This window comes from Euprymna scolopes, chromosome 24 (assembly GCF_053919585.1).
Source record: "Euprymna scolopes isolate OS-2025 chromosome 24, ASM5391958v1, whole genome shotgun sequence".
Classification (NCBI taxonomy): Eukaryota; Metazoa; Mollusca; class Cephalopoda; order Sepiida; family Sepiolidae; genus Euprymna; species Euprymna scolopes.
In genome coordinates, this window is record NC_136505.1 from 18,029,884 (window position 1) to 18,057,846 (window position 27,963).

The following is a 27,963-nucleotide window of genomic DNA, read 5'->3' on the forward strand; positions in this document are numbered from 1 at the left end:
ATAGAGATAGAGGGAAAGAGAATATATAGAGAGATACAGAAAGAAGGTCAGAAAGAGAGAGAGAGAGAAAGAGAGAGAGAGAGATGAGGGCGAGAGAGAGAAAGAGAGAGGAGAGGAAGAGAGGGAGATAGAGATAGATAGATAGATAGATAGATATAGAGAAAACAAGAGAGAGAGGGAGAGAGAGAGAGAGGGAGAGAGAGAGAGAGAGAGAGAGGGGCAACTGTTGTGACATTTAGTTGAGAGAAGAGTTGAAATGATCCAAAAGACAGAAGAAAACGAATTAATAGAATAACTAAAATCTATTTAATTAAATATCGATTACGAGCGAAGGTACCAGATGTTTAAAAAAATATATAAACACCTGAAGTGAATTTTGATAACCAACTTCTTTGCCTGCAATTTCTTGGAAAGGTCTTTACCGTCGGTCGTTCTGTTTCACCTTTGTGTAACATAGCATTTTCGGGCTTAACTAATCCATAACCCTACTTTTATTTGACTCACATCTCACAAAATTATATTTGTATTCAGTTAACGAATTCGTCACTAAATATCAAAATTAAACCTCGCGTGGATTGAATTAACACATCTTATAGATTCCTCGAGGTCTTATTTTTATTTGGGAGTTACCATTTATGAAGGTCCGATAGCTACTCGATGATGAAGATAAATGAATGCAAGGTGGAAGTGTAGTAATCATTAATGGTGTAAATTGGATAGAATTTGATTATTTATGGGAACGGCTCAACAAGAACTTGTTTACATTGGATTTGAAGGCAATCATGTTGTACTCAACCGAGAAGGAGACTACCGGAACATAGCTCTTATATGTAAAACATATTATATACAACGTTTATTGTTAGAAGTAGGAATTATAAGTAAAGTTTCAGATACCTATAAATTAAGTAATATTAATTTAGATAGAATTATTCTTAATTCGTACAAAAAAATTCATGTATGTACTAGATACCTAAAAAGCACAAAAAAATCCAGTTAGCGCTAAGTTTATTGTAGCCTCAAAGACATGCATTACCAAACCTTTAAGTAAAGCTATATCTAAAGTGTTTAAATAAATTATAAATCAAATAAATAATTTCCATCAGAAAAGGAAATTCTATAGTAATATAAACTTATTCCGGAGTGTAAACAACATCCAGCAAAAGAAAAAATAAGAAAGCATAAATTCTATAATTAAAGTAAAATCTACAGCAACTTCTGATTTTAGTACGATGTATACTAAAATTTTCACACGGAGAACTTATAAAAGAATTAAATAATACGGTAGATCTAGTTTTTGCAGGTGGCAAAGGTAAATACGTAGATTTTTTAAAATGTAAAGCTTTCTTATGTAACAATAAAAACAGCAAAACTAGTGTTTCCAAAGGCATTTTAAAAATAATACACACGCACATAAATATACAAATACATATATACAAAATAAGATATTTTAAAATCCTTATAAGTCATCTTATTAAAGAAAGTTATTTTTCAAATAGGAAATAAGATATTACCACAAACTATGGACATTCCAATGGGTTTGGATCCTGCACCATTTTTAGCAAATATTCATTTACATAGACTGGAGTATATGTATGTGTCATTACAAATAAAAAAAATGATATATCCAGAACATATAATATTCATGATTGTAGGAGATTTATTGACGACCTTATATGTATAAACGATAACGGGGAATTTGAAAACAAAAATAAACATCTTATATATCCAAAATTAAATTATGAATATAGAGGAACACAATCTATATTTCTAGATTTAGATAAAAAAAACTGAGGATGGAATATTTGTTTATACAAACCGACCATCAATTAGGCTCAATATCGAGGTTGTGTTTTTAACGATTTTAAACGGTTTTAATCGATTTTTCAATAGATTCACTAAACGCAATTTTTTAATTCATCACTGGCCCAAAGACGACTCATGGAAGTCGAAAACGTTCGCGACTATGGCAAACTTCTTTTTACACGTGAACAGAACGTTCGAACATTGGCCCACTAAACGGATGATACAGAATTATATATATATATATATATATATATATATATATATATATATATATATATATATATATATATATATATATATAATTAGAAGCAGTTCAGCCCAGCTTTGCTCGGGCCCTATGTACTGTTCATAACTTTATGCTTTATGTGCATATATCTATCTATCTATCTATCTATCTATATTTTATATATATATATATATATATATATATATATATATATATATATATATATATAGAGAGAGAGAGAGAGAGAGAGAGAGAGTGAGAGAGAGAGAGAAAAATAAAAAGGAACAAACCGTATTATGTGTTCATCGACGTTTCGTCTTTATTTCGAGACTTCCTAATAGCGTAATAGTTAGGAGCCTTGACTGCCGTACAAACGGTCGGGTTTCAATCCTGGCTTGAGGTAGTTGCCTGTCTAGCCGCACTGATGAGCTGTGAAACAGCGAAACAGTACTGTATGTGGATGACTATATATATATATATATATATATATATATATATATATATATATTCAGTTTTTGTAGATCCACTACATCTCTCACATTATATTGCCTTTTATTAATTTAGATTTCTTTTATATACGCACTAGACAATGCTTCAAGGTAAGTAGATTAACCTCTTAATGCCTATTATCTTTGTCTAGAATCAGTGCAGTAACAACAAAGTGTTAAAACATTTAATATTATTCTCCCACACACAAGATATATATATATATATATATATATATATATATATATATATATATATATATATATGAGAATAATGGATATAGTATCCCGAAAAAAATAGAGAAATAAAAAGGAACAAATCGATTTGTGTTCATCATATTTCGTCTTTATTTCGAGTAAGAGAGGAAGTCTTGAAATAAAGACGAAACATTCATAAACATATATCTTGGTTTGCTCCTTTTTATCTCTCTCTCTCTCTCTCTCTCTCTCTCTCTCTCTCAGTCTCTGTCTCTGTCTCTGTCGCTGTCTCTGTCTGTCTCTCTCTGTTTCTGTATATATATATATATATATATATATATATATATATATATAAATATATATATAAGTCGCTTTGTGTGTGTATGTGTGAGTTTCTTCCCCTATAGGTTCCGAAACAACTGAGCCTATCTTTTGCAAGTTTCACGTAAAGGTAATTTATATATCTGGCAGTGTTCTTAGACGTGTCATTTACAGAAAGTCACCCGATAAGTATCGAAAATCGAAAACATTTGATCTTAAAAGTAGTCTTTCTTCTCTTATAGATAAAAAAAGATTTTTACAGGAAAATATTTAACGTCACACCGGTGTAACGTACATTGGCCGGTGTAACGTAAATTGGCCGGTGTAACGTAAATTGGCCGGTGCAGCGTAAATTATTCCGATATAAAGAAAAAGAAAGACAAATATCAGCTGACGTGATATTGTAAACATAGACAGACCGCATTTGATGAACGGCATTATTATTATTATTATTATTATTATTATTATTATTATTATTATTATTATTATTTTTACGAATTAGTCCACCGGGTAAATTATGGCTCGTAATATATAATAATCAATAAAGGATTGATTCTATAATAATACATACGTAATCTGCATGAATTAAAATATCATGTTTAAGCGTATTGGACGACCGGGTAACGCAGGGTGTTCAGCTAGTATATATATATATATATATATATATATATATATATATATATATATATATATATATATATATATAAAATGGACATGACAAAATTATTCCTTATCAAATAAACATGCAACAAATGTTATAAACAACCTTAATAAGTAATTAAACGTTGTTCATTGTATTCATTATTTTCAATCCTCTCATAATATGCTTAGTCATTCAAATTGTTAATCCATTTCATTTCATTTTCCTTATCCTTTAGTTACGTTTTGTCTTGATAAGTGATGATCAATCAGTAAAAAAAAAAGTTTTCAATCATGTTAACATATTCCTTGATGAATGTTTAGTGCGTGCACGAATAGTTGTCGTTTTTATACAAACACATTTCAGGTGAAAACATTATTACGTATTTAAGTATCATGTTGCAATTAGTATAACTTTCAAAATAAGCACGAATTAAACGGAGGTGAACGGTAAGACAACACAAAGTAAAAACCATTACTAAGAGACTTTTCTAACGAACAAACATCCCATCACATTTTGAACTAAAATCTTTTAAAATGCGGACAAATAAATGAGCAGAATCATGATGATCTTACCTAATAATGAGCATTTCCTCCAGAGTCCCATACGGCTGACTTGATACTCCAACACAACTTCCGTTTTGGTGTCAATTAAGGCTGGTTCACTCACATAAATCCAAAAATCGGTGGCGACGGCGATCGTCAGGAAGAGCACAGTTAAGGCCCCGAGGGTAATAGCCAGTATTGTAAGTGGCTTTCGACCACAGGTCATGGTTGATATCTGCATAAAACAGAAGAGTAAAAAGAAAATGAGCGCAGTAATCAACTAATGAGTCGATAGCCGCCGCTGCTGCTGTTGCTGTCGTGGTGGTAGTTTGATAGGGGGGAAGGGTTAAGATAGGGTTTCCGTACTATTCGGATTTGTATTTTCGCGAATAATAACAGTTGTTTGATTCGCAGATGAGCAAGAAATTGGAAGGTGAGCGCATGAATGAATGACCTGTTTAAATGGACGGTATGGAGGTAATTGCGTTTGAATCGAACCGGAATGGCTGAAAAACAAACAAATAAACACAACATATATATAGTTTTTTTTTAATTATTTTTTTATAAAGGACAAGCTTTAAATTGAAACCCCCATTTTCTTTAATTGCAGACTTGGCAATTATTGGTTATTTTGAGTTCAGCCTAGTTTGGCAATTCATCATGAAAAGACAGAGAACCGAGCAGCATTTACAAATTGCAAATGTTAAAATCAATTTATTGCGAAAAACATTTGACGAACAAAAACTTTCAACTGCCACAGCTACCGAGAGAGTAGGCCAGTGAACATGACAGCGTAACGTCATTACCAGATCAACATGTAGGTAAAGGTGCCTAAAGTTCCCGGTGTTCAACCACGTGGTCATGAAAAATATTTTTCGTTGCTTTATATTGTGGCTGTGGTAATTTTATGAAAGTAGTCCAAACGTGCATGTTTTTTTATTCTCCTAAAGAGAAAAAACAATTCTCCATTTGGATAATTTTTATAATTGCACATTGGAATTATTTTTTATTCAACAAGATATAACAGTAAGTTGATTGTTTTTGAACTTTTATATCTATCGAAGGAAGTCGAATATTTCATTTTATTTTCTTTCTTTTTTAAACTGCAAAACAAACAAGTTTCATATGAGAATATTTTTCAGCCCGTTTTTTTTTTAAATAATAAATAAAACTTTTCATTGAGTATTTCCAAATATTTTAAAGTTAGAAGCATTTTTCATAACAATTATTTATTTATGTTTTAACAAAAACGATCGATGAATTCAATATTTTAGCATCGTGCGTAATTTATTTTTTTGAAATATTTGTAAAACTTAAAAGATTTTGATTGTTTTTTTTATAACATTTTATCTGTAAATAATTTACTTGACTAAAATGGGAAATGAAATAGGAATTTCTCTATTCTCTCCAGAGACATACGAACACAAATTCATCTTAAAAGTTCATTAACTAATCAGTTTTTATTAAAGTTTTGATATGAACTAAAACTAAAGAGTACATTACATTTTAGTAAACATATTTTCTTGTGATGATGATGATGATGATGATGATAATAATAATAATAATAATAATAATAATAATAATAATGTCCCCCTCCAAAATTCACCAACACCCTGATTTAATATCGTAGATGTTTACTATATTTTCTTAGTTTTTAACCAATGTTCACATTATAGTATGATTGTCTTTTAGTAGTGATGTGAACTTCATTTTCGTATTCATGTATTCTGCACTAATAAGAAAATGAAGATTATAGCGGAGTGTAGGATTCCTAACCATGTAATTGATGAAAATACCCTACACATTTTGATGAAAAACATGGGGAAAAATGAACATAGAAGAACAGCAAGCCAAATTTTAAATGCAATTTCTGTATTAAAAGTAATAGTTATTTAAATATTTTAGATATAATCTTGTGGGGAAAAACCAGCTCCCCAATAAGGGGCTCTCTGGATAGGAACAAAAATAAAAATTGTTTCAGTCATGAAGGATTTCTCCTACACCGGCTGAGGACAGAAAAGGTTAATTGTAGCATCAGAACAGATACTATTACACTGTGATCTTGTCCCGAAGGCCAAGAATCTTTTGTGTTTTATGTTTCTTTAATTGTTTATTCCCTAAATTCATAATTCAGTGTTATCAGTATCAAATTGTATATTGCTTGAAAATTACGTAATTTTACATAGATAATATTTATATTTTATATTGAATAAAGTTCAGTTTCGTTATTAATCGAATTGGGTCCCTTGCTTTTCTTTTTTAATATGTTTTAATGCTGTTTTTAAAAATGTTGTCATATAATATCGATAGTGACAGTTCGACAAATCTCACCTACATTGCCTGCAGGCATTTTTCAGTTAACAGGCCTTTTATATCTCGGTGGCCGTGCAACTGCCCGTCTTGTTTGTGCGATTTAACCCCATTAGATTATTTTTCTTTAGGGATATGCAAGGTCTCATGCTTACGTTGATAAGCTTTTATTTATAAATCTGATATCATAATCATAAATCTGGTCTCATAGAATAAATCCGGTATCATAGTTATAAGTTTAGATTTCGTAGTCATAAATCTTATCTAATACTCATATATCTCGTTTGATTTCGTAGTCATAAATCTGATCTAATACTCATATATCTTGTCTTATAAAACAAATGCAATATCATAAATCTGATCTAATAAGCATAAATCTAATCTATTAGTCATAAATCTGGTCTCATAGAATAAATCTCATCTCACAGTAATAAATATTCTCTATTAGTTAGAAATTTTATTTCATGGAATAAATCTAGTATCGTAGTCACAAATCTGATCTAATAGCCATAAATTTGATTTCATGGGATATATCCAATCTCATAATCATAAATCCAATATCATAGTCATAAATCTAATCTCATAGTCAAAAATCTGATCTCATAAAAAATAAACAATTTCATAGTCATTAATATGATTTCATGGAATACATCTCATCTCATAATATATATATATATATATATATATATATATATATATATATATATATATATATATATATATATATATATATACAGCAGTTTCTATTTTGGTCTTGATGTTTGAGGGTATTTCCTTTCATTAGAGCAAGTTGCTTATATAGGATATGACCTATGTCGATAATCACACCTCCTCAGTAACAAAATCGACAAAACCCATAGATATGCAGCAGCGTCAACAGAAACCAGAAAACAACCAAAACATGCCGGTCTTCTCAACAGCTTAGTGTTCCAATCGATCGCCATGAACACGAGTGAGGCGCTAAGCGCCACCATGCACAAGTTCGTTATCAGCCTGGGTCGGTTAATGACGTGCTACACAGGCGACTATCAGGAATTGACTTGGCTGTACGTGGAAACGCCTTAAGTCAGCTTTCGTCCTGCAAAACCAGTGGGAACAAATCCTAGACATATACTGGCATCAACAGACCAAAATATGCCAGTCTTTTCGTGTAGAAGTATGAAGCGATGGGCCTCGCCACGTGCAACTTCTTCAACGGTCTTGAACTGCTAATGACGCGCTTCTCTATTCATGAAAATGCCTTATATTTGCTCTCAATCTGACAAGCTAGCAGTACATTTTATAAAACTTTCTAATTTTTACATATTTGTTTTGCAAAATGACATTTTATTAATTAACTATTATTTGTTCTTATTTATTCAATCGATTGATGTTTGTGATTGAATTATAATTTTGAAAGATTTATATTAGCTTCTTCCTCGTTATGCTCCTCTTTCTTGGTAGTGGCAAGCAGGCTCGAACCCGTACCGTGAAGGAAAAAAGAACGGGGAAAATCATGACGTTTTTGCTGTTGCGTCCATCGCCAAACCGGAAGTGGTGAAGGTTTAAATTAAGGCTAGTCAATCGAAAAGAGGGTATGACTTTCGAAAATATCGGCGACAAAAAACGACCCCTCGCCGTAGAAAAATGCTCAGTTGAGAGTAAAGGAATTTATTGTTTTGGCCAATTTTTCGATATTTGTTGTTCGATGGGCCGAACTTCAAAACGATACCAATCTCGTGAAAATACGTCTCCTCTGTCGAAAGTTTTAGCAATACATACATACATACATACATACATTTAAACAGACAGGTGAGGTTTATATAATAGATGTAAGAATTAAATGTATTTAGATGCCGACAGTGGGAAGAAAAGAAGATGACGAGAAATACTACGTGATTATAAAAGACACGTGCTAACATAGAAGTGTCTCCTATTTTTTAAAATGCGCAATAGTGGAGAGAAGGGCTTTTTTGTTTGTTTCTACTCAGCGAACAAATTGCAACAGAAGATTTGTATTTCTCGTCCCCCCTCTCTCTCTCTCTCTCTCTCTCTCTCTCTCTCACACACACACACACCTTCATGTGCCAGATTGCCAGTTATTTAAAAATCGTAATAATAGATATTTTTACCATGTAGTCATCGCTTACCAAGACCCGGAGTCCAAAGATGAGGGTTAAGATCATTTCAGAATATATCTACCAACGCGTTCACCTCCATTAAGAGGACGACCATAATCTCACAAACCTCAGTAATATCAAAAGACCTAATAACAATATCAAAATTATTGCTTCTTATATTTTCTTCTTTTATATATTGTTATCGCCGTGTGTAACGTGGCTGTTACACTTTATTTTAATAATACATAAAAATAAAACATTATTTTAGTAATACATAAAAAGAAACAAATGAAATAAATAAAATAAAAATCCAAGTCGGCATTTTTTTTTCCTTAACAAAAGTATTTATTACTCTCCCGTTGCTCTCCCGTCTCGACACCATTTAAAAAGTTTCTCGCTACCACCTGCCACAGGTAACCTGACGCGTGTTCCTCTTTCCCGCGACCGAACGCCGACAACATCCGACCCATTCTCACTTTATACGCCTGCCTCCTTCGATGCCGACTTTGTTTCTTTCCGACCAAGTGGTGTCCTTTTTTTCTTTTTTCTTCAGACACAAGCCCGAGCACACTTGCCAATTTGCATACGCGTTCAAACACTGCTCCTGCTGCTAATACCATCGCTTGCCATGCATCCTTCTGCTGCTGCTGATGTTTTAACACGCGCTCATATGAGCTCTGTTACAGTTGCAATACTGACTTATGATAATGCAAATTTTGATTGATATGTTTATGTGTATGCATGTATTGCTTTTAGCCAGATCTATATAGTTATTTTATGGAAATCGTCCCAAACAAGACATGAAGCCACTTGATGTAAGGAGTTAACAAAACTAAAGATGAGTATTGCAAAGACTAGAGATGCCTATTGATCTTAGTTTTGAAAAAATCAAAACTATAGAAAACAGGAAGAGGGTTTCACAAGCCTGCGGTTCTTGGAAAGAAGCTACTAGAATAGGAAGCTGTTTTACAATGATGTATCAAAGCAGAGAATTCATGGATATCACTGCACCAACGAGTGAAACGAGCTAAAACAAATAAAGCGATGAGTCGATCGAACAATTCTGAAGAATAATACTTATAGAAAAGATTTAGTCTAGATCCATCACGTCTGTGAGAGAGGGTGTGCGGAGAAGAAGATAGAGTATGACCAATCAAATTACAGATATTTTCTGCACCTTATCAAACACCTCTAATGGGATAGAGATTCATCAGCTCAAATATGGTAATAGTACTCCATACATGGTCTGATAACATATTTGTAAGGATAGAGGGATGAGAAAGTGTTTGGAATGATAGCGAGAACCGACTTCATGACAAGCAGAAAGAGCGATGGATCTAAAATATAAAATCGAGAAAAGATAAAATGAGAGAAAAAAAAATCCACAAAATTTCGTAGTCCTTGAAGGCTGAGCCATCCATGAGAAACACAGTAAGAAAAGGGACATGACTACGATCGAATGACACGAACTCAGTCTTAGCAGGATTAAACGAAACTGGTTGCCTGCTTTCCAGCTGGCTACAATCTGATTGTCTTCAAGTCCAACGTAAACAAGTTCTTGATGAGCCTTCCCCCCCTAAGTAATCCGATTTACAAAATTTCCACTACTTATGTTTACTACGCTATAATCACATTGACTAATGTATATCCACTAACCCTTATCCTCGAGTGGCATCAGGGCCTTGATAAACGGTGATTCCCGTGTAAAAAAAAAGTCAATTTCTAGATTAGTTTATTTTTTCGCTGGAATAGATTAAATCCTTTGAAATTATAATTTAAAAAATAATTTCATAACAGGACGCCATTCACTCCCCCAAAAGCAAAGCTTAAAAGACAGATCTTCTAAAGAAAAAAAAAAAGAAGAAAAAAAAAGATGCCCTGAATCGTAAAGGCCTGTTGTGATAGGAGTTCAATTTTGAGAGGGGAACCTGTGTGAAGAGCAAAGCAGAAAAATGTTAAATTTTTGCATATTGATATGGTTGAGGAGAACGAAAGCAGGAAAGCAATTCCAATAGCAAGCAGTTTAATAGAAGCTACCAGAGTAAAACATCCTACAGCATCTAGAAAGTGAAGGGGGAGATTTTGCTGCTAGTTGGGTGGGTCGGGTGTTTTTAAATTGGGGACTTTTGTTTCGTTGCTTAGCTCTTTCTTTTTCTTCCTTTTCTTCTCTTCCCTTAACTTGGTTAACTTTTTCTTTTCTCGCATGGTTTATTATTCTATATTTAATTTGTTAATGATTCCGTTTTTAACCCTTTTTCTTTATTGTAGGTGTTCGCTGTGCTGGTTCTTCCTCTTCTTCTTCTTCTTCTTCTTCTTCTTCTTCTTCTTTTATTGCTGTGGTAGTAGTATCAACAGCAGCAAAATCAGCAGCAGCAGCAGGGAGGGAGGTGATGGAGGTTCAGTGGTTAACGACGCGGGTTGACAACCTACGTGTGCCAAGTTCGAACCCAGTTCGTTTCGCAGAAACATTTTCACTTAAGGACGTTAGCAACCTTCATGTGGTCTCCTGATATCATTCTAGAAATAATTCTTAATAGAAATATATTAACAAAAATCATCATCATGAATGATGCTCAACAAACAACAAACAAACAAACAAACAAACAAACAACAACAACAACAGCAACAACAACAGAAACAATAGCAACAAAAGCAAGGAGGTGACGGTGGCTGAGTGGTTAACGACACGCACTAAAAATCCGGGTGTGCCAAATTCGAATTCAATTTGTTGCACAGAAACACATTCACTTCTAGATGTTGTCAACCTTCACGTGGTCCATTCCGCAAGTTTTTATTGCTGTGGCAGGCAATGCTTTTCTAGTAAGAATTCTAACTAGAAAGATATCGGGGAAACAAATGCCAACAACAATCATCTGATTCATTCAACAACAACAACAACAACAGAAACAAACAAACAAAAAAAAAAACAACAAAAACAATAAAAAAACACCCTTATCAGAATATTACTGAAAAGATCTAAACGGAGTTGAAAAAAAAAAATTATTAGAAATAAAAAAAGGGAGAAAATATTAAAGAATTCAATTTTCATTTTTGCCCATTTTTTGTGATTGTCCGTCGACTGATCACCTGGCAGCAAAAAAATTATGAAGTTGCTTCCAATAGAATAACATCAAATGAAAACACACAAAAAAGCATATTTTCCGCTTGGATAAGAGCATTCCGATTCTGCAGGTTTGTGAGCAAATATTTGGCAACAAAATAATAAATGATCCCAAATCACATCCGGGTCTTTGCTTTCTTGATTAGCTTTACTTGTTTTTATTCAATTTTTATTTCGTTTATTTTTTTATTATGTTTTCTCTTTTATTTCTTGCTTTTTCTTTAATCCTTGCTTCTCTCTTTCTTTCGTTAAATCTTCTTTTTCTTGTTGTTGTTGTTGTTGTTGTTGTTGTTGTTCTTCTTCTTCTTCTTCTTCTTCTTTTTCTTCGTAGCTCTTACTTCTCCCTCTTCTTCTTTTGTTCTTTTTCCTTTTGTTGGCTCTTTTCCCCTCTTCATTCATTTCCTTGTCTTTATTTAATTAATTGTTCCTTTTTCTTTGTCTTCTTTTGTTTCGTTGCTTAACTCTTTTTTTCTTTTTCTTCCTTTTCTTTTCCTCCCTTGACTTGGTTAATCTTTCTTTTTTTTCTTTTCTCTCATGGATTAGTTCTTTATTCTTATTATTCTACAATTAATTTGTTAATGCTTCCATTTTTTCTTTCTTTTTCTTCTCTTTATTTCTTTGATTATTTTGTCGTCTCCACATCTCGTTGTTGTTGTTGTTGCTCTTCTTCTCCTTCTTCTTCTTCTTCTTCTTCTTCTTCTTCTTCTTCTTCTTCTTCTTCTTCTCTCTCTCTCTCTCTCTCTCTCTCTCTCTCTCTTTATCGAATTCCTTTTTTTATATCCACCGAATTCTTTAGCCAGGAATTGTTTCTTCATGTTCGGATGAGTTTGGGATGACGTCCAAAAAACAAATCAGCTTTTATGCTCGTTAAATTCGTTATTATCTTAACAATATTGCTGCATTTCTCATCCTTATTACTTGTATTTCCTCTTCGATTGGCACAGTATTTGATGATGATGATGATGATGATGATGATGATGATGATGATCATCATCATCATCATCATCATCATCATTAGTCGATACAATGTGTATTTGCCAACATACCATGATTACCTTTTGCAACTTCCTCTTTCATTCTTTTCTTTATCCTTTTTCTCCCCACACTCCCACGGAATCGTCATTTCCCGGACGTGTCTTTGAACATTTCTAATTAAGGTTAAACGAAGAACTAAATTCACTTTGCATTTTGGACTAAAAATGCGGATAACTTTCCGGATAATTAACTTCTTGCCGTGAGGTCTACTCGGCTAAAGATTCTCGTAGACATCTTTCACTCACCTTCTCTCCTTATCTCTGTCCCTCCTCCTCCTTCTCCTACTACTACTACTACTCTCTCTTGATTTTATTCACCACCTTTCTCCCTCCCCATCCAACCCATCTCCCTAGTTCTCTTTGAATAAAGTATAAAAAGTAAAAAGGGAGAGAGAGAAAGGTAGCGAGTACCCAGGATAAGTCATGAGTATTTACTCATAACTAGGATTAGAACAACAGCATATTCTTTTTATTGTTTTGACCCTGGGGTGTGTATCCGTTGATATCTTATATGCTTTTATATAGAGTTATGTGGTTATCGGTTGATTAACTGTGTCGAACTCAAGATTCAAAACAATGAAAAGCGTATGCTGTTGTCATAGTCCTACTTTATTCATGTGTACTCGCTATGAGTACCTTTATCCCACTTCCTCCTCCCCCCTTCTCACTCTTTCTACTGGAAGATGTCGGTGGTAAAGTGGTTAATGACACGGACTGTCAATCTGAGTGTCCAAGTTCGAATTCAGTTCGTTCCACAAAACTCACTATCTCGTGGTCCCTCTCGCAAGTACCCGATGTCTTTCTGAAAAGAATTCTGACTTGAAAATTTCGGGAAAACCAATGCCAACAATGGAATCTTCAGATGGTGACTCTTCTACTTTTGCTATCCCTCTCTATATATTTTCCTCAGAAGTGAAAGGTGTTTTTGAAATTGCTATAGCAGGGGTTGGACAAAATAATGAAAACATACTGTTGGAAAGGGGTGGGTGTGGGGAAAAAGTCTTCCACCGGCACATTTTTTCCTCTAAAGGGCTTCATAGACATTCCTGGGACGACTACGGGAAGATTCGTATCTTGCTTCAAACATGACACCAACATTTTTCAATTTTTAATTGCACAAGTTGTTTTCATTATTTTGTCCAACCCCTGTAATAGCAAATTTCAAAAACATCTGTTATTTCTGCCTCATTTTTAGAAGCTTGTAATTATCTAGACAGAGTGTGTGCATATGCTTGCCTTTGTTTAGTCATGGCGAAAGTATATGCATAGAATTGGGAATAGACGAGTTTAGTAACAGTGTATATATGTTGTCGCTGTGTGTTCAGTAATCTGTTGTGTTGGCTATTTGCCAGGTGCCTGGGAATGACGTCAAAGGAAAGTCGGTCAGATCCTGGATCCAGGTGCCCGAGAATGACGTCAAAGAAGTCAAAATAGGGGACGTAGAAGATTAGGTTAGCAAGGTTGACCGATATTTCAAGAAATCGAAAAAGTTGATTTGAATAAATATTTTATAACCAGTTGTGTGTTTTATTTCGCTGCCAAGTGTTTATATCGAGACAATGACAAAAGTTGATTTTTTAGAAAATATATAGACTGAAAGCACATTCAGTACTTCATTGGTTATTATATGTACTCATTTATAATAGCGATTTCAAAAGTTTAAAAAAATTATTAGTTAAGTACGATCAGTTAAAATGAAAACCAAAACATATTGTTACGTATCAGGGTCTATATAGATGTAAGGCGTGTATATAATGAACGTGAGTATATAATGATTTCCTTCGTGTTGTCTACGTGTTTCATAATGTTCTTTGTAGATGTGTGTATACAACCGTTTACATATATACATTACACATATAGATACAGGCTCAACAGGAAATATAACACTTTATAAAGAAAGAGTTCCTTACAACAAAAGAGGCGGAACATCTTTCTGGGGAATTATTTAGCACCCCCCTCCAAAAATAAAAAAAAAGAATATACATAGTCCATCGGTTAATCTTGATTGACGGTATTTACGAAAGCTGCAAGAAAGATTCACAATCACAAGTGACCATCGACACACTGATTATATTTTCAGACAACTTTTATTCCAAATGCTTTCCCATTGGAAGATTGCACACAAATTAGATCCTGCTCCCCCTGCCGTACAGGGCCATGAAGCCTTGTCTACAACGCTCTAACACTCTCCGTCGGTCTTCCGTCTGTCTAACAAATTGACCGCTGACTAACTCTGTATATATCTATACTCTCGGTGGCTATTACGTAATCATATCTTTTAACATGCGACTTTTTAATCACGTTTTCGATCTGTTTTATTGAAACTTATTTGTTCGAGTATTTTAACATTCAATTTTATCAAGGTCGCATTCCTGGGTCTTTTGTTCATTGTTCTAGCCCGTTCCAAATCGCAAGATGTATAACATATTTGTCTTTATTGACACCGACAAACAATAATATTCTTTTTATCTAACATTTAACTTTTAATAATAATAATAATGATGATGATAGTCGATTTTCCTAAATCGACTATAAGCAAGGTAACTTGGTGTTACCCTGGCATAATCTAACAATGTAGCATTCCCACCTTAGTCGTTAAGTTTGAAATGTTTGCTAGAAGTGTAGTAAAAATGTAATTAGTTAGATACACTTTCAAAAGAAAACGTAAAATGTAAAAAAGAAAGATCAAAGAATCATTATTCGAAATCCAAACTTTACCTATTACTAATGAAAATTTGATATCTATCTAGAGCCGATATTATAATATGACTTCTAATAATAATAATGTACTATGATACTATATTCTAATGTTTAACTATTTGAGCGCCACTCATAGGGCTAGAGGAAGAGGGGAAAAAGGGGAGCTTATGCTAAAAGAAGGATTAGGAGTAGAATAAATGAGAGATGCATTGGTAAAGATAAAAAAAATGTGTTTTATAAATGTGATCGCGTGGACATAAAAGCGCGATTTGCAGAATAAATAATAAAATAAAGTAAGTTTCCTCGGAATCGTCAAATTGAAAATATTACGAAGCTTGCAAATGTCAAAATATCAAAGAGAAATATAGCAATAGCAATGGTCAAAGACTCTTTATTTGAAAGCACATCTTTTAAACTCCACCGTCTAACGTTCACAGGAAACATGAGTTGGAACAATTACATTGAGAGCATTGCCAGAACCGCTACACAGAAGGTAGTTTCTCTCTAGAGCGCTAGAAAGCTACTTACGCCCAAAAGTATCCTGTACCTCTATAAGGCCACCATTCGCCCATGTATGGAGTATTGTTGTCATATTTGGGCTGCTGCATCTGCTACTAGATTCTCGCTCTTAGACAAGGTTCAAAAGAGAGTCGCCAACCTGATAGGTCCTGAACTGTTATCTAAGCATAAGTCTCTGTCCCATCGACGAAATGTTGCATCCCTCTGCCTGTTCTACAAGTAACGGTGAATGTTCCGACGAACTGCAGGCACTTGTACCCCTTCGACGTAAATACCCTCGACAAACCCGACAAGCAGTTAAATCCCACCCCTTCACAGTAGATATCCCTAGATGTAAGAAAGCTTTCTACTCCAGTAGTTTCTTCCTCAGAACCGCTAGACTTTGGAATTCCCTTCCGGGTCCCTGTTTCCCCAACTGTACTGACATGCAGAAAATTAAGTGTAACGTGAACCGACATCTTGCTGCCCAACTCCCTAGATAGCACCCCTGTAGCTGATGCCCCTGATAGTAGCCCCCTACATCAAAGTCGCAATGTGCCTTGTTTGGAGTGAAAATATAATTAAATATATATATATATATATATATATATATATATATATATATATATATATATATATATATATATATATATATATATATATAAATGCAGCTCTACTCGGAATCCGATTTGTCAATTGTAAATCTGCAGAGATGAAGGAAAATAGGCAAGATAAATGCATGTAGGATTAGTAAAATAATCGAATGCGAAATGGTAACGACAGTTACACTATAAGGAAAATCGCTAAAACTAAAAGTACGAGGGGCGTTCAATAAGTAATGCCCCTGACCCACTTTCAGTTGTCTGATATGGCTGAAATTCTGCATGTACAATAGTTTATATCTCTATGGGTTTTGTGGAAAATTACGGCTCTGGAGTAATTGTGGTTTATAGGTGGCTGAACAAGGTCTGGTGTAAAATTGTCGCACAGTGATCTGGTTTTTGTATTTCAAAGAACGAACATCACGGAATACTTTTGATGAAACGAAAAAAAAAAACGTACAGTAATGATGACCCACCATATAACCTTGTCAAGCGCTAAACACAGAATGGTGAGTCTTTTATGAAGTTTTTTTCTTTTTGCAGCATAATATTGTCATGCATTTTTTCTATACAAGTAAATAATATCTAATTTTTCTGAAGAGTATATGCACGAAAAGAGACGGTATTGACATAATAATAAGCGTTTGTTTCTTCATAAGGAAACGGATCTGTAAAAAAATGTACCGAACTTTTAATATGCTGGAGGAGTTGTTTTGCATGAAAAATAAATATTATGATCCTGGAATGTAATTAAACTGTTATTCTTTATATACGCTCTGTTGTTTTATTTACACACATTAGGCTTCTAAACAAAAAGGATTAGTATACGCAAAGAGTGAAATATAATTGCAAAAAATATTTTAGCAAAAACAACTTATATATATATATATATATATATATATATATATATATATATATATCGTTTTTTTATACCCCAAACAAGGCACTGTGCGCATAAGTCGTAAGGAGCTACTATATCGGACATATCTGCAAGAATACTATGTGGAGAGTTGGCCAACGAGATATCTGGCCACATTACATTTTAACTTCTGCATGTTAGTACATTACGGAAAACAGGGGACTGGGAGGGAATTCCAAAGTCTAGCAGTTCGAAGGAAGTAGCTATTTGCGTAGAAGACTTTACAGCATCTAAAGGTCTCAACAGTGAAGGAGTGGGACTTTGCTGCTTGTCAGGTATTTCGTGGGTATTTACGTCGAGGGGGTACTAGTACTTTGAGTTCATCCGAGCACTTAGCGTTAAAATACTTGTAAAACAGGCATAGGGTGCCAGAGGTTGGGGTTTTGCCGACAGTGCGGGACCTATTAGGTTGGAGACTCTTTTTTTTTAACCTTATTTAGGAGCGAGAGACTAGTGACCGATATACCAGCCTAGATATGATAACAGTATTCCATGCACAGGCAAATAGTGGCTTTATAGAGATACAGGATATTCTCAGGTGTGAGTTACCTTCTAAGACGGTAGATATAAAAAAAATACAGAAATATCACAGGTTTATTCATTAAGCCAATAAAAAAGGGCAATCAGTCAGGACGATGGATTGTGAGTAAAGATCTATAAGAGGCATATTTTTATTCTTTCGATATCGATCATGTATTAATTTTAGACCTGCTTATGGCATTTGACTGAAGTTTGCCGCGTTTGGAACCGTTGATTAGACATTTGAAATATTTAAAAGACCTATGAAGAGGAATGAAAAATAGAAATCGTATCCTCGTGAGCATTTTCAAGAGGAATGATGAATGAACAAACTAAGATCCACATACCTACACACACATACCTACGCACGCACGCACGCACACACACACGCACACATGCACGAGCGCGCGCGCACACACACATGCGCACATATATAGAGAGAGCATCGAGATGTATTGAAAATAAATCAATAAAGTGCTCGATCGCAAACGTGAGAAATAAAATACAGATTATTTATTTAAAAACTATATATTATATATTTCAGATACGTACCATGGTTTCATTTACGTGGATTTATCTTTTACATTTAATATGCCATTATATAATAGATTATTTGCAAACAATACTCAGTTACGATTAAAATCTTTATTAACGTAGAGCCTGTCCCCTCTGACACAACACTTTCTTTAAAAGGAATACATGAGCAAATTCAGCAGGTGGATTTGTTTTCCTTTCATGCGTCGCTGATTATTTGAATGGATTATTAACGGCCTTTTCAATAGTAGAAAGCCAATTCATGTCAATGAAACCATGCTATGTTTCTGAAACATGTAACACACACATATACATATAGTCTTGGAAATTTTTACTTTTAAAAATATATAAAACTTATTATTTAATTTTTGTATGTTTTTATCATTCATTAGAAAACTATTCAGTAAGTAAATCATTTAATCACCTGTATCAACTTGCTCTCTCGAATTCACAATAGTCTTAACGTTAATTAAAGCGATCATCAGTTGTCTAGCATGAAACACTGTTTCGGGAATTTAAAAACAAAACAGTATATTAAATCATGGCTCCTCAGCAGTGTTGATCAAACACCACCTCCCCTAATCATAAGAGCAAAAAAAAAAATGTTCCTAATATTGGATCTAGTTTCTCACTCCAGATTAATTTGACTAACCTATTCATGCTATGAAAAAATGTATTCCTTACCTGTAACACTCGTCTTTGTTTTCAAATTCAAAATGGATATATTTTTTAAATTAATTTACCTATGTATTTATACGATTAGAAAGAATCCATTATACTACCTATCACCCCCTACTTTTATTAGTACTTTACTTATATATTTACTTTATTATTTACTTATTAAAATATATAAAAGTTAAAAATAATTATATATATGCATAAATATACAAATTATATAATAAAACACTTATATATATATATATATATATATATATATATATATATATATATATATATATATACTAGTGTACACTCTCAGACGAAAAGGACAAAAAATTATGCTTTGATAGTTTTTAAACTGTTTTTTTTTATTGATGTACTACTAATATATTGCTATAAAACCATAGAATTACGTAGATAATTTACATTCTCAGATATAACGTTTTATTATAATTTTTGATAACTTACAGAACATCAACCTTGAAATTTTATTATCGTGTTATGGGGTGTTTATCGAATTCATTTGAGGTTGCGGAGTGCTTAGAAAAACACGTGTTTTACTCGCAAATGTTTTTGTTACAGGTAGAAGTACAGCAGATTATATTATATATATATATATATATATATATATATATATATATATATATATATATATATATATATAGTATGGGTGCCCGGCGTTGCACGGGTGTTTGGAGGTGTATGCTGAGCAAAAAAAAAAAACAAAAAAAAAAAAACAAACAAACAAAAAACAAACAAACAAAAAAACAAACAAACAAAAAACAGGTCATTTTTTTTAAATTTGACCCCTATTATGACCCCTTAACATTTGTTGTTTGGGCTCAAATCAAGTTATTAAGTTAGATCCATGTCCAAGGAACCTATATCTATAATTCCAAGTGTTTAGACCAAAAATTGTCGGAGGAGTTTGGTAGAGTTCTCAATGGTCAAATTGTTGAACTTTGACCCCTTAACAGCCAAATTTCTGGCCGAAAACCGATCACATCGATTTTCCCAAATCTCAGTACCCTGTATATCAAATTTCGAGTCTGTAGACTAAAAATTGACAGTGTTATTGCGTAGGGAAATGTAAACAGAAACACACACACACTTTCACTTTTATAGATATATAGATAAGTATTTCCAATTATATTTTACCCACTCTTTGTGTATACCAATACTGCTTATCATTGATTTCTTTTCAGTAGCGACTATTGGTCTTCACTAGAATTTAGGTGGCAATAAACCTCCGGAAGGTCCCAGTCCTCTTTGCACTCATCTAGCAGAGGCCTGGCTAGTGTTTTCTCTCCTCGGTCTTTTTATTCTTTTTGCTCTTGCTCACTTATTTGGTGTGACGCCAGTTTATGATCGCACACACACACACACACACACACACACACACACACACACACACACACACACACACACACAATGAAAAACAGAGGCGTAGATACCATGTGATGTCCCTTTATGTTTTATCTCTGCAGCAGTTTCTGTATGTCCAGCAAGTGCCTGTAGCTCATGTGTATTAATCTCCATATTCAAGGGTTTTCCTTGATATTTCAGCAGGTTTCATTCTTTTTGGGTTAGTTTGCTGTATTCACTTATTATGTGGTTTATTGCTTCGTCTCTTTGTCTGCAGAGTCTTGTGTCTTGTAGATCCTTGTTTTGATGTGGTTTGTTCTAATCGCGCTATCTTGTGCGGCTGCTATTAAAGATTCGGTTTCCCTGTTTAGGTTTCCTTTTTGTAGCGATTTCCAGGTGTTTTCGTTAGTCTCATCTTTTGTAATCCTTATGAATCTCCCGTGTAGACATTTCTCTTCCCATTTTTCTTTTCTTGCCATTATCCCTTATTTCTCATTTTTCTGTCTGTTTTTACAGTGTCTCTTGCTACGGTAATTATTCTTGCGGTGTTCTGCATTATGTATTTTCCTCATTCGTTTTTGCGTTATTTACCCAGTCATCTATAGAAATCAGTCCTCTTCTTCCGCCTTTCCCTTTTACATAGAGTCGGTCAGTATCATTCTTTGACTGTAGTGCATTGTGTATAGTCATGAATTTCCTGGTATTCTGGTCGAAATACCCCAGTTTTTCTACAGTCCAACCTATAAACGGTCCCGAGTATCTTACTATCCATATTTGTACCTATTTCTACTATATAGTTTAGAAAACTATTATTATTATTATTATTATTATTATTATTATTATTCACATTTTGTGTCTGGATGTTGGTATTGCCGATTTTATACTGATAGCCGGATCACACTCCCCTCCCCATGTTAAGAATGGCTTTCTAAATAAAGATTTTAGTCCGGTAACATCGATGCATGAGTATTATTATTATTATTATTATTATTATTATTATTATTATTATTATTATTATTATTATTATTATTATTATTCACATTTTGTGTCTGTACGTTGGTATTGCCGATTTTATAATGATAGCCGGATTATAATTCCCTCCCCATGTTACGAATGGCTTTCTAAATAACGATTTAAGTCCGGTAATATAGATGCATAAGTACCATCATTTTTTTTTTCGAATTATTTACTAAAGAACCAAATTTTTTTAATTCGTGATGATGGATTTTTAAAAAAATTTTATTTTCATCTATTTCCTAGTGATACAAATTACTGTACAGTAAAAATAATTAAATTAAAACAAAAATCTTTTTCTTATTTCGAATTATCTAATCAAGTTAAAAATTCCATTTTTCCCTCTAAAGTAAAAAAAAAATGGTGATTTTACAACTGACTTTTTTTAATGTCGAGAATTAAGCAGATAATCAGACATCAAAAAGAAATAAATCCATAAAAGCTTATATGATAATTAAAAATCAAATTATTATTTCTTTAATGGCGGACTCTTAATAAATTCTTCTAGTGCTTTTTTTTAAAAAAAGTTTAACCTATTTTAAACTGATATAAATTATTGCACAATAAATAAAATTAAATTAGAACCAAAATCATTTGGATGTTTGCGCATCTATGTTACTGCGCTATTCCGTTTTAGTATTTACAAGTTAAATTTAATTGTTATAACATTTTTGTTTACTGCACAATAAAAATAATTAAATAAAAACAAAAATGTTTTTGTTGTTTCGAATTATTTAATCAAGTAAAAATTCCATTTTTTGCTTGATTACTAAAGTAAAACAAAAAAATGATGATTTTACGACTAACTTTTTTTTGGGGGGGTGGTAAAGCAGATAATTAGACCTTAAAAATTAAATGGATCCATACATTTTCACATGATAAATAAAAATTAAAAATTAAATTTATTATTTGTTTAAATTCCACTATTTACATTTCTTTCTTCTTTTTTTCACGCTAATCTCATCGATTGCAAACATCACTTTCAGATTAAAATAAAAAAAATTGAAAAAAAATTGTTTTATGACTTTTATCGTCTGGAATTAGTTTTCAATTATAATGTTCTGCTGAATTAAACACGTACTTTGTAACCATCACCGAGAAAATTATTGTGACTTTCACGTGACCGGTGATTATCCTCGTTTAAAAGGGGGGGGGTTGAGAGTAAATTTTTACTTTCTTTCCAAATCGATGACGACTTTTATAGGTTTTCGAGTATGCTGTAAATGGCTGTCACACCAATGTTCTATCTTTGTTTGGGAAAATTTTTCCAAAAACTTCAATTCAGACGAAATTAAATACAACGTTTAATTGTATTTAGGTCCTTAAACTATATCCAGTGGTGTTGGCCCCAGCTTGTGGGCTTTGGGGAGCGTGGAGACACCCTTTAATTGCCATTGCTCCCAGGTCCACTATGACCCGGAGTGGTAGTACCTGTTAGGGTCCCAACTATTGGTTAAATACAAACCGACTTGAAAACAACAAATATATTCTATTAAAAATTTTTTCTTCAAAATCTTTGGATTCGGCATTAAATAACCTGAAAAGGGTTGATATGCCGTAAAACAAAAAACAACCAACCATTAATTGTATTTAAAACACACACACACACATTTGTAATCGATGAGATTAACGTGAAAAAGTGTAAATTGTGGAATTTAGAGGTCAATTTCCTAAACGCCCGCCGTTTATGCTGTGACCATAATAACAGACTCGTAATAAATATTTACTTCCAATTTTTTTTTTAGTTTAACTTATTTCAAACTGATGTAAATCATTACATGTCATGTTGAAATTAGCAAAAATTCCAACGCATTTCAGGTGAAAATATTATTACTTACTAAAGTGTCATGTCGAAATATTTACAATCATAGGCTGCTTTTGTTGGTTAAGAATCTTCTAAACCTACGCATATCCGGTGTAAACTTATTACCTACTTACATGCCATGTTGAAATTAGTACCAATCTCAAGACATTTCAGATGAAAACATTATTACCTACTTAAGAGTCATGTCGAAATAAGTAAAATAATATCGTGTTTTTGTTGATTCGTGATCTTTTAAATTTACGCATTTCAGGTGAAAACATTATTACCTGTTTACATGTCATACTGAACTTAATACAAATTCAAACGCATTTCAGATGAAAATATTAGTACCTTAAAAAAAGACATTAAAGACAGACATGTACTGGGAATTTTATTTGCAAATGTTTATGTTATTGAATTTCCAAAAATAGGCTACCACACTGCCACATGATCATAATTTTGCGAGATCAGGGTAAGATCAGAACAGTTTATCAAATTGATGCAATTTCGGCAGAGTTACCAGGACCTGAAGATCCAGAGCTTCGTGATTTAATTTAGTCTTTAATGGTACTTAGTTCAATCTCAATGTAATTGTTTGATTATGTAAGTAGATGTTTCTTACTGATGTGTGTGTGTCTTTTTTCATTTTCAACTACCGTGGAATTTCCACAGGTTCTGCTGGTTATTATTATTATTATTATTATTATTATTATTATTATTATTAGCGGGACCTGTGGAAATTCCACGGGGAACTCATTCATATGTAATATATTGATGTTGGCATTCTGAAGATGTTCAGCATAAATGGAGACGCTCTGATATTATTGTAGCTCTTTTGTTAAAACTGCAAAAATTATTTATCAAAGCTAGCAGGAACGGCCGATGTAGCCTAATCGCAAAGTACGCTTAAATATGATATTTTAATTCTTGCAGATTTCGTATATATTATTATAGAGTTAATGTTCTATCGATTTTTATATATTATAAAGTTGCGATTTCAAAAATAAAAAATAAATATATCCATATGACTTGGGTGCATCAGCTTGAATCGAAACCGAAACCAAAATTTATGAAAAAAAATATATGTATACAATCAAGGCACCCGGCATTGCCCGGTCATCAAATACGCTTAAATATGATGTTTTGATTAACGCAGATTTCGTATTTATTATTATATTATATTGGACCCAATATGTAGTAATTATTTAAAAAGTTAAAAAAAAAAAAAATGACTCGTGCGCCACCACCGAGAATCGAAACCAAAACTTTTAGCTTACGATTTATTTTTTCCTCTGCTGTTAATGACTGAGCTATAAAGACAAGTGTGCAAGTTAATGACTGAGCTATAAAGACACGTGTGCAAGTTAACGACTGAGCTATAAAGACAAGTTTGCAAGTTAATGACTGAGCTATAAAGACAAGTTTGCAAGTTAATGACTGAGCTATAAAGACAAGTCTGCAAGTTAATGACTGAGCTATAAAGACAAGTTGCAAGTTAAAACATGAACCAATAGCTATTATGCTGTGCATGCATATTCGTAATGCTGTCGTTTGATCTTCACCTGGCAATTTTCATTTTTTTTTAAATTTTCACACTTTTGTACCGATTTTCCCGGGCTAAAACCTTAATATAAAGTTTCGCATGGATTGAAATACCTTATATACGTAGTTCCATGTCTGTCGACCAAAAGCCCCAAAAGATCAAAACCTCCACGAGGAGTTTGATAGGAAAATTTTTTAAACAATATAAACACATACATAAATATATATAGAAAGAGTTTTGTACTTACTTTAAACTTTTTACGCAAATATTACGCAAGTATAAATCATTTAGAATATCTGCATTAATATAATTACATGTACTAGTTAACTAAAGATGGTCATCCCATAAAAACACCGAAAAAACTAATATGGAATTAATTAAAATGAATGTTTAAAAGAATGTGCAAATTAGTTAGATCTTTCGCCAGTGAATGCAATTCCACGACCCATATATAAGAAAGGTGTATTTTCTTTTTAAATAAATAGAAAAAAAACGGTTTTTAATATGAATATTAATACAAATAAAAATTGTAGAAGTATAGAATAAGATATATATAACTTGAGTTCGTCCAGCTATAATCGAAACCGAAACCGAAACCAAAACGTATGAAGAATTCTTGGTAAAACTATTTATATATAAAAAAAATAAATAAATAGATGACTTGAATGCCATCAATTATGATCGAAGCTGAAAATAAAAATTGTGAAAAATTCTTGGTAAAATTATTTATTACAAGAAATGGAAATCCATAACAGTTAAACGACAATCACTTGGATGTAAGTGTAACAGTGTAACACACAAAATAAATAACACACACGCTGTCCTATTAATATATAGATTATTATTCATAGTAGTAGTAGTAGTAGTAGTAGTAGTAGTATTATGGGTATTATTATTAGTAGTAGTAACACTCAGTAACTTATATCTCATCATAATGTGTGTGAAGTTGAGAATGCAAAGAACGGTAAACTTCGAAATCCATTTCGTCTTTTTGTGGGAGATAGAACGGAAGTAGAAATTAATAGAAACTGGATAAGTCAATAAATTGCACAATTCAATTCAAGATTTGACAAAAGAAAACACTGAAGATGTTTTAGTTAACGAGAGTGACACAGAGAGAAAAAGAAAGGGAGAGATGGAGAGAAAGGGAAGAGCGGTTCACTAAAAAAAAAAAGAAAGATAAACGTAGCAAGAGGATGGGAAAAATAGATACATCGAAAATGAGAGTGGATTGGGATAGAGAATGAATAGGGAAAAAGTTATATATATATATATATATATATATATATATATATATATATATACGAGCAAACAGTTAATAAAACATGTTAAAAACACTTTGAAATGAGTTAAAAACATATTTAATCTGAAAAGGAAACACTAGATAAGTGGATAGTCCTTAATCCGCGGAGTTTCGAAGAAATACTTTCCTTCTCATCAGAGGGTAGGAATTAGCAAAATGCGGGATCGGATTTTGCATGCAAAAGTATTTGATGGAAAAACAAGTAAGTCAAAGATCTTACTTGAAAACAAAAAAAAATAATTCTTTAATATTTATAATATACTTTAATTTTACCATCTTGGATCATTTTGGTAAATTTAATTGTAATTTTTATTTCATATATATATATATATATATATATATATATATATATATATATATATATATATATATGATTAGTTTTTGTTTGGAAAAAGAATTCCAGCAGAGTGCTCAATTAAAAGGAAAATCCAAAATGTAAAAGCGTATTTATATTTTGTGTACAGAAAGTTGTTAGTTGAGACAGATCATTGGTACCGTCGGTTTCAAGCCCGATAATAAGCTGGTCTTTGGTTGTTGGGGACAGAAAAAAAAGAGACGAATATTGGCTGAAGAGAGCTTGATAAGGATACCTTAAACGGGCCTTATTATCGGGCTTGAAACCGACGGTACCAATGATCTGTCTCAACTAACAACTTCTGTACTCAAAATATAAATATATATATATATATAATCATTCAATCCCGGGCAACATCGGGTCTCCCTGAAATGTTTTACACTCCCAATTTTTTTATTGTCATCGAAATTGGTGAAATAGCCCATTTTCGATCAAATTGATTAATTAGCGGCTCTAATTGAGAATCCATCACGGTGCACCTGGAAGAAGCAACACATGCTTCCCCGCAATGACCTAATCGACAATACATTGTAGTTTACATTGCATTGTAGAGAATCTACTGCTGATTATATAAAATTATTTTTATATATAACGACTTGAATTAAAGTTTAAAATGCAAAAGTCAAGTATCATTGTGCAATTGTGCTTTAAACAGAAACATTAATTTCGGACGCGTCCATGTCATATCAAAGAACATATGCCGGACCTTTCGGCTTGTTTGAAAATAAAACTTTTAAAATGCACTTGTGATATTAGGGTGTGTAAGTCAAAATCGGCTGTTCCTTCTTTCATTGGATTACTTCGATTACCGATTATCGATTACCGATTATCGATTATCGATTACCGATTATCGATTACCGATTATCGATTACCGATTATCGATATTTACCGAAAACATTCCGATACAAAACCTATCTAAGAACACTGCCAGGCACAAAAAGCACCTTCATGTAAAATTCCATAAAAATCGATTCAGCCGTTTTCGTCCATAGGGAACGAACTTACACACACAGACAGATGCACACACAAACAGTCAATATATATCTATAATATAAAGCTAAATGTGTGTGTGTGTGTGTGTGTGTGATCAGGTTTCTATATGTCTATTAAAAAAAAACTGATTACATATAATGATAGAAAATGTATCGAGACACAGGAATGGGTATGCTTGATCCTGTAGAACGGTGGTTCATTAAAATTGTGGGGTCTGCGTTCGCGCTTGGTCCACAAAGTATGGAAATAAAAAATTAAAAAAAAAGTTTACAAGTGTTTTTGATATAGATGCACATAATAATACTTTGATAAGTATGTTTTAACTTAAATAGGGATGGTATAATAAAATTGTGGGGTCTGCGTTCGCGCCTG

At 32.8% G+C, this 27,963-nt stretch overlaps 1 protein-coding gene across 3 annotated transcripts in view; it reads right to left on the reverse strand.

Moving 5' to 3' along the window:
- Positions 1 to 27,963, reverse strand: part of LOC145246616 (voltage-dependent calcium channel gamma-5 subunit-like) — a 166,692-nt gene that overhangs the window by 17,498 nt on the left and 121,231 nt on the right. For all 3 annotated transcript variants that reach the window (XM_080108284.1, XM_080108285.1, XM_080108283.1), the window contains exon 2: positions 4,249 to 4,453. In XM_080108284.1, coding sequence (XP_079964410.1) covers positions 4,249 to 4,444 — 196 coding nt within the window. In that variant the 5' untranslated portion in view covers positions 4,445 to 4,453. The remainder of the gene's footprint in view (positions 1 to 4,248; positions 4,454 to 27,963) is intronic.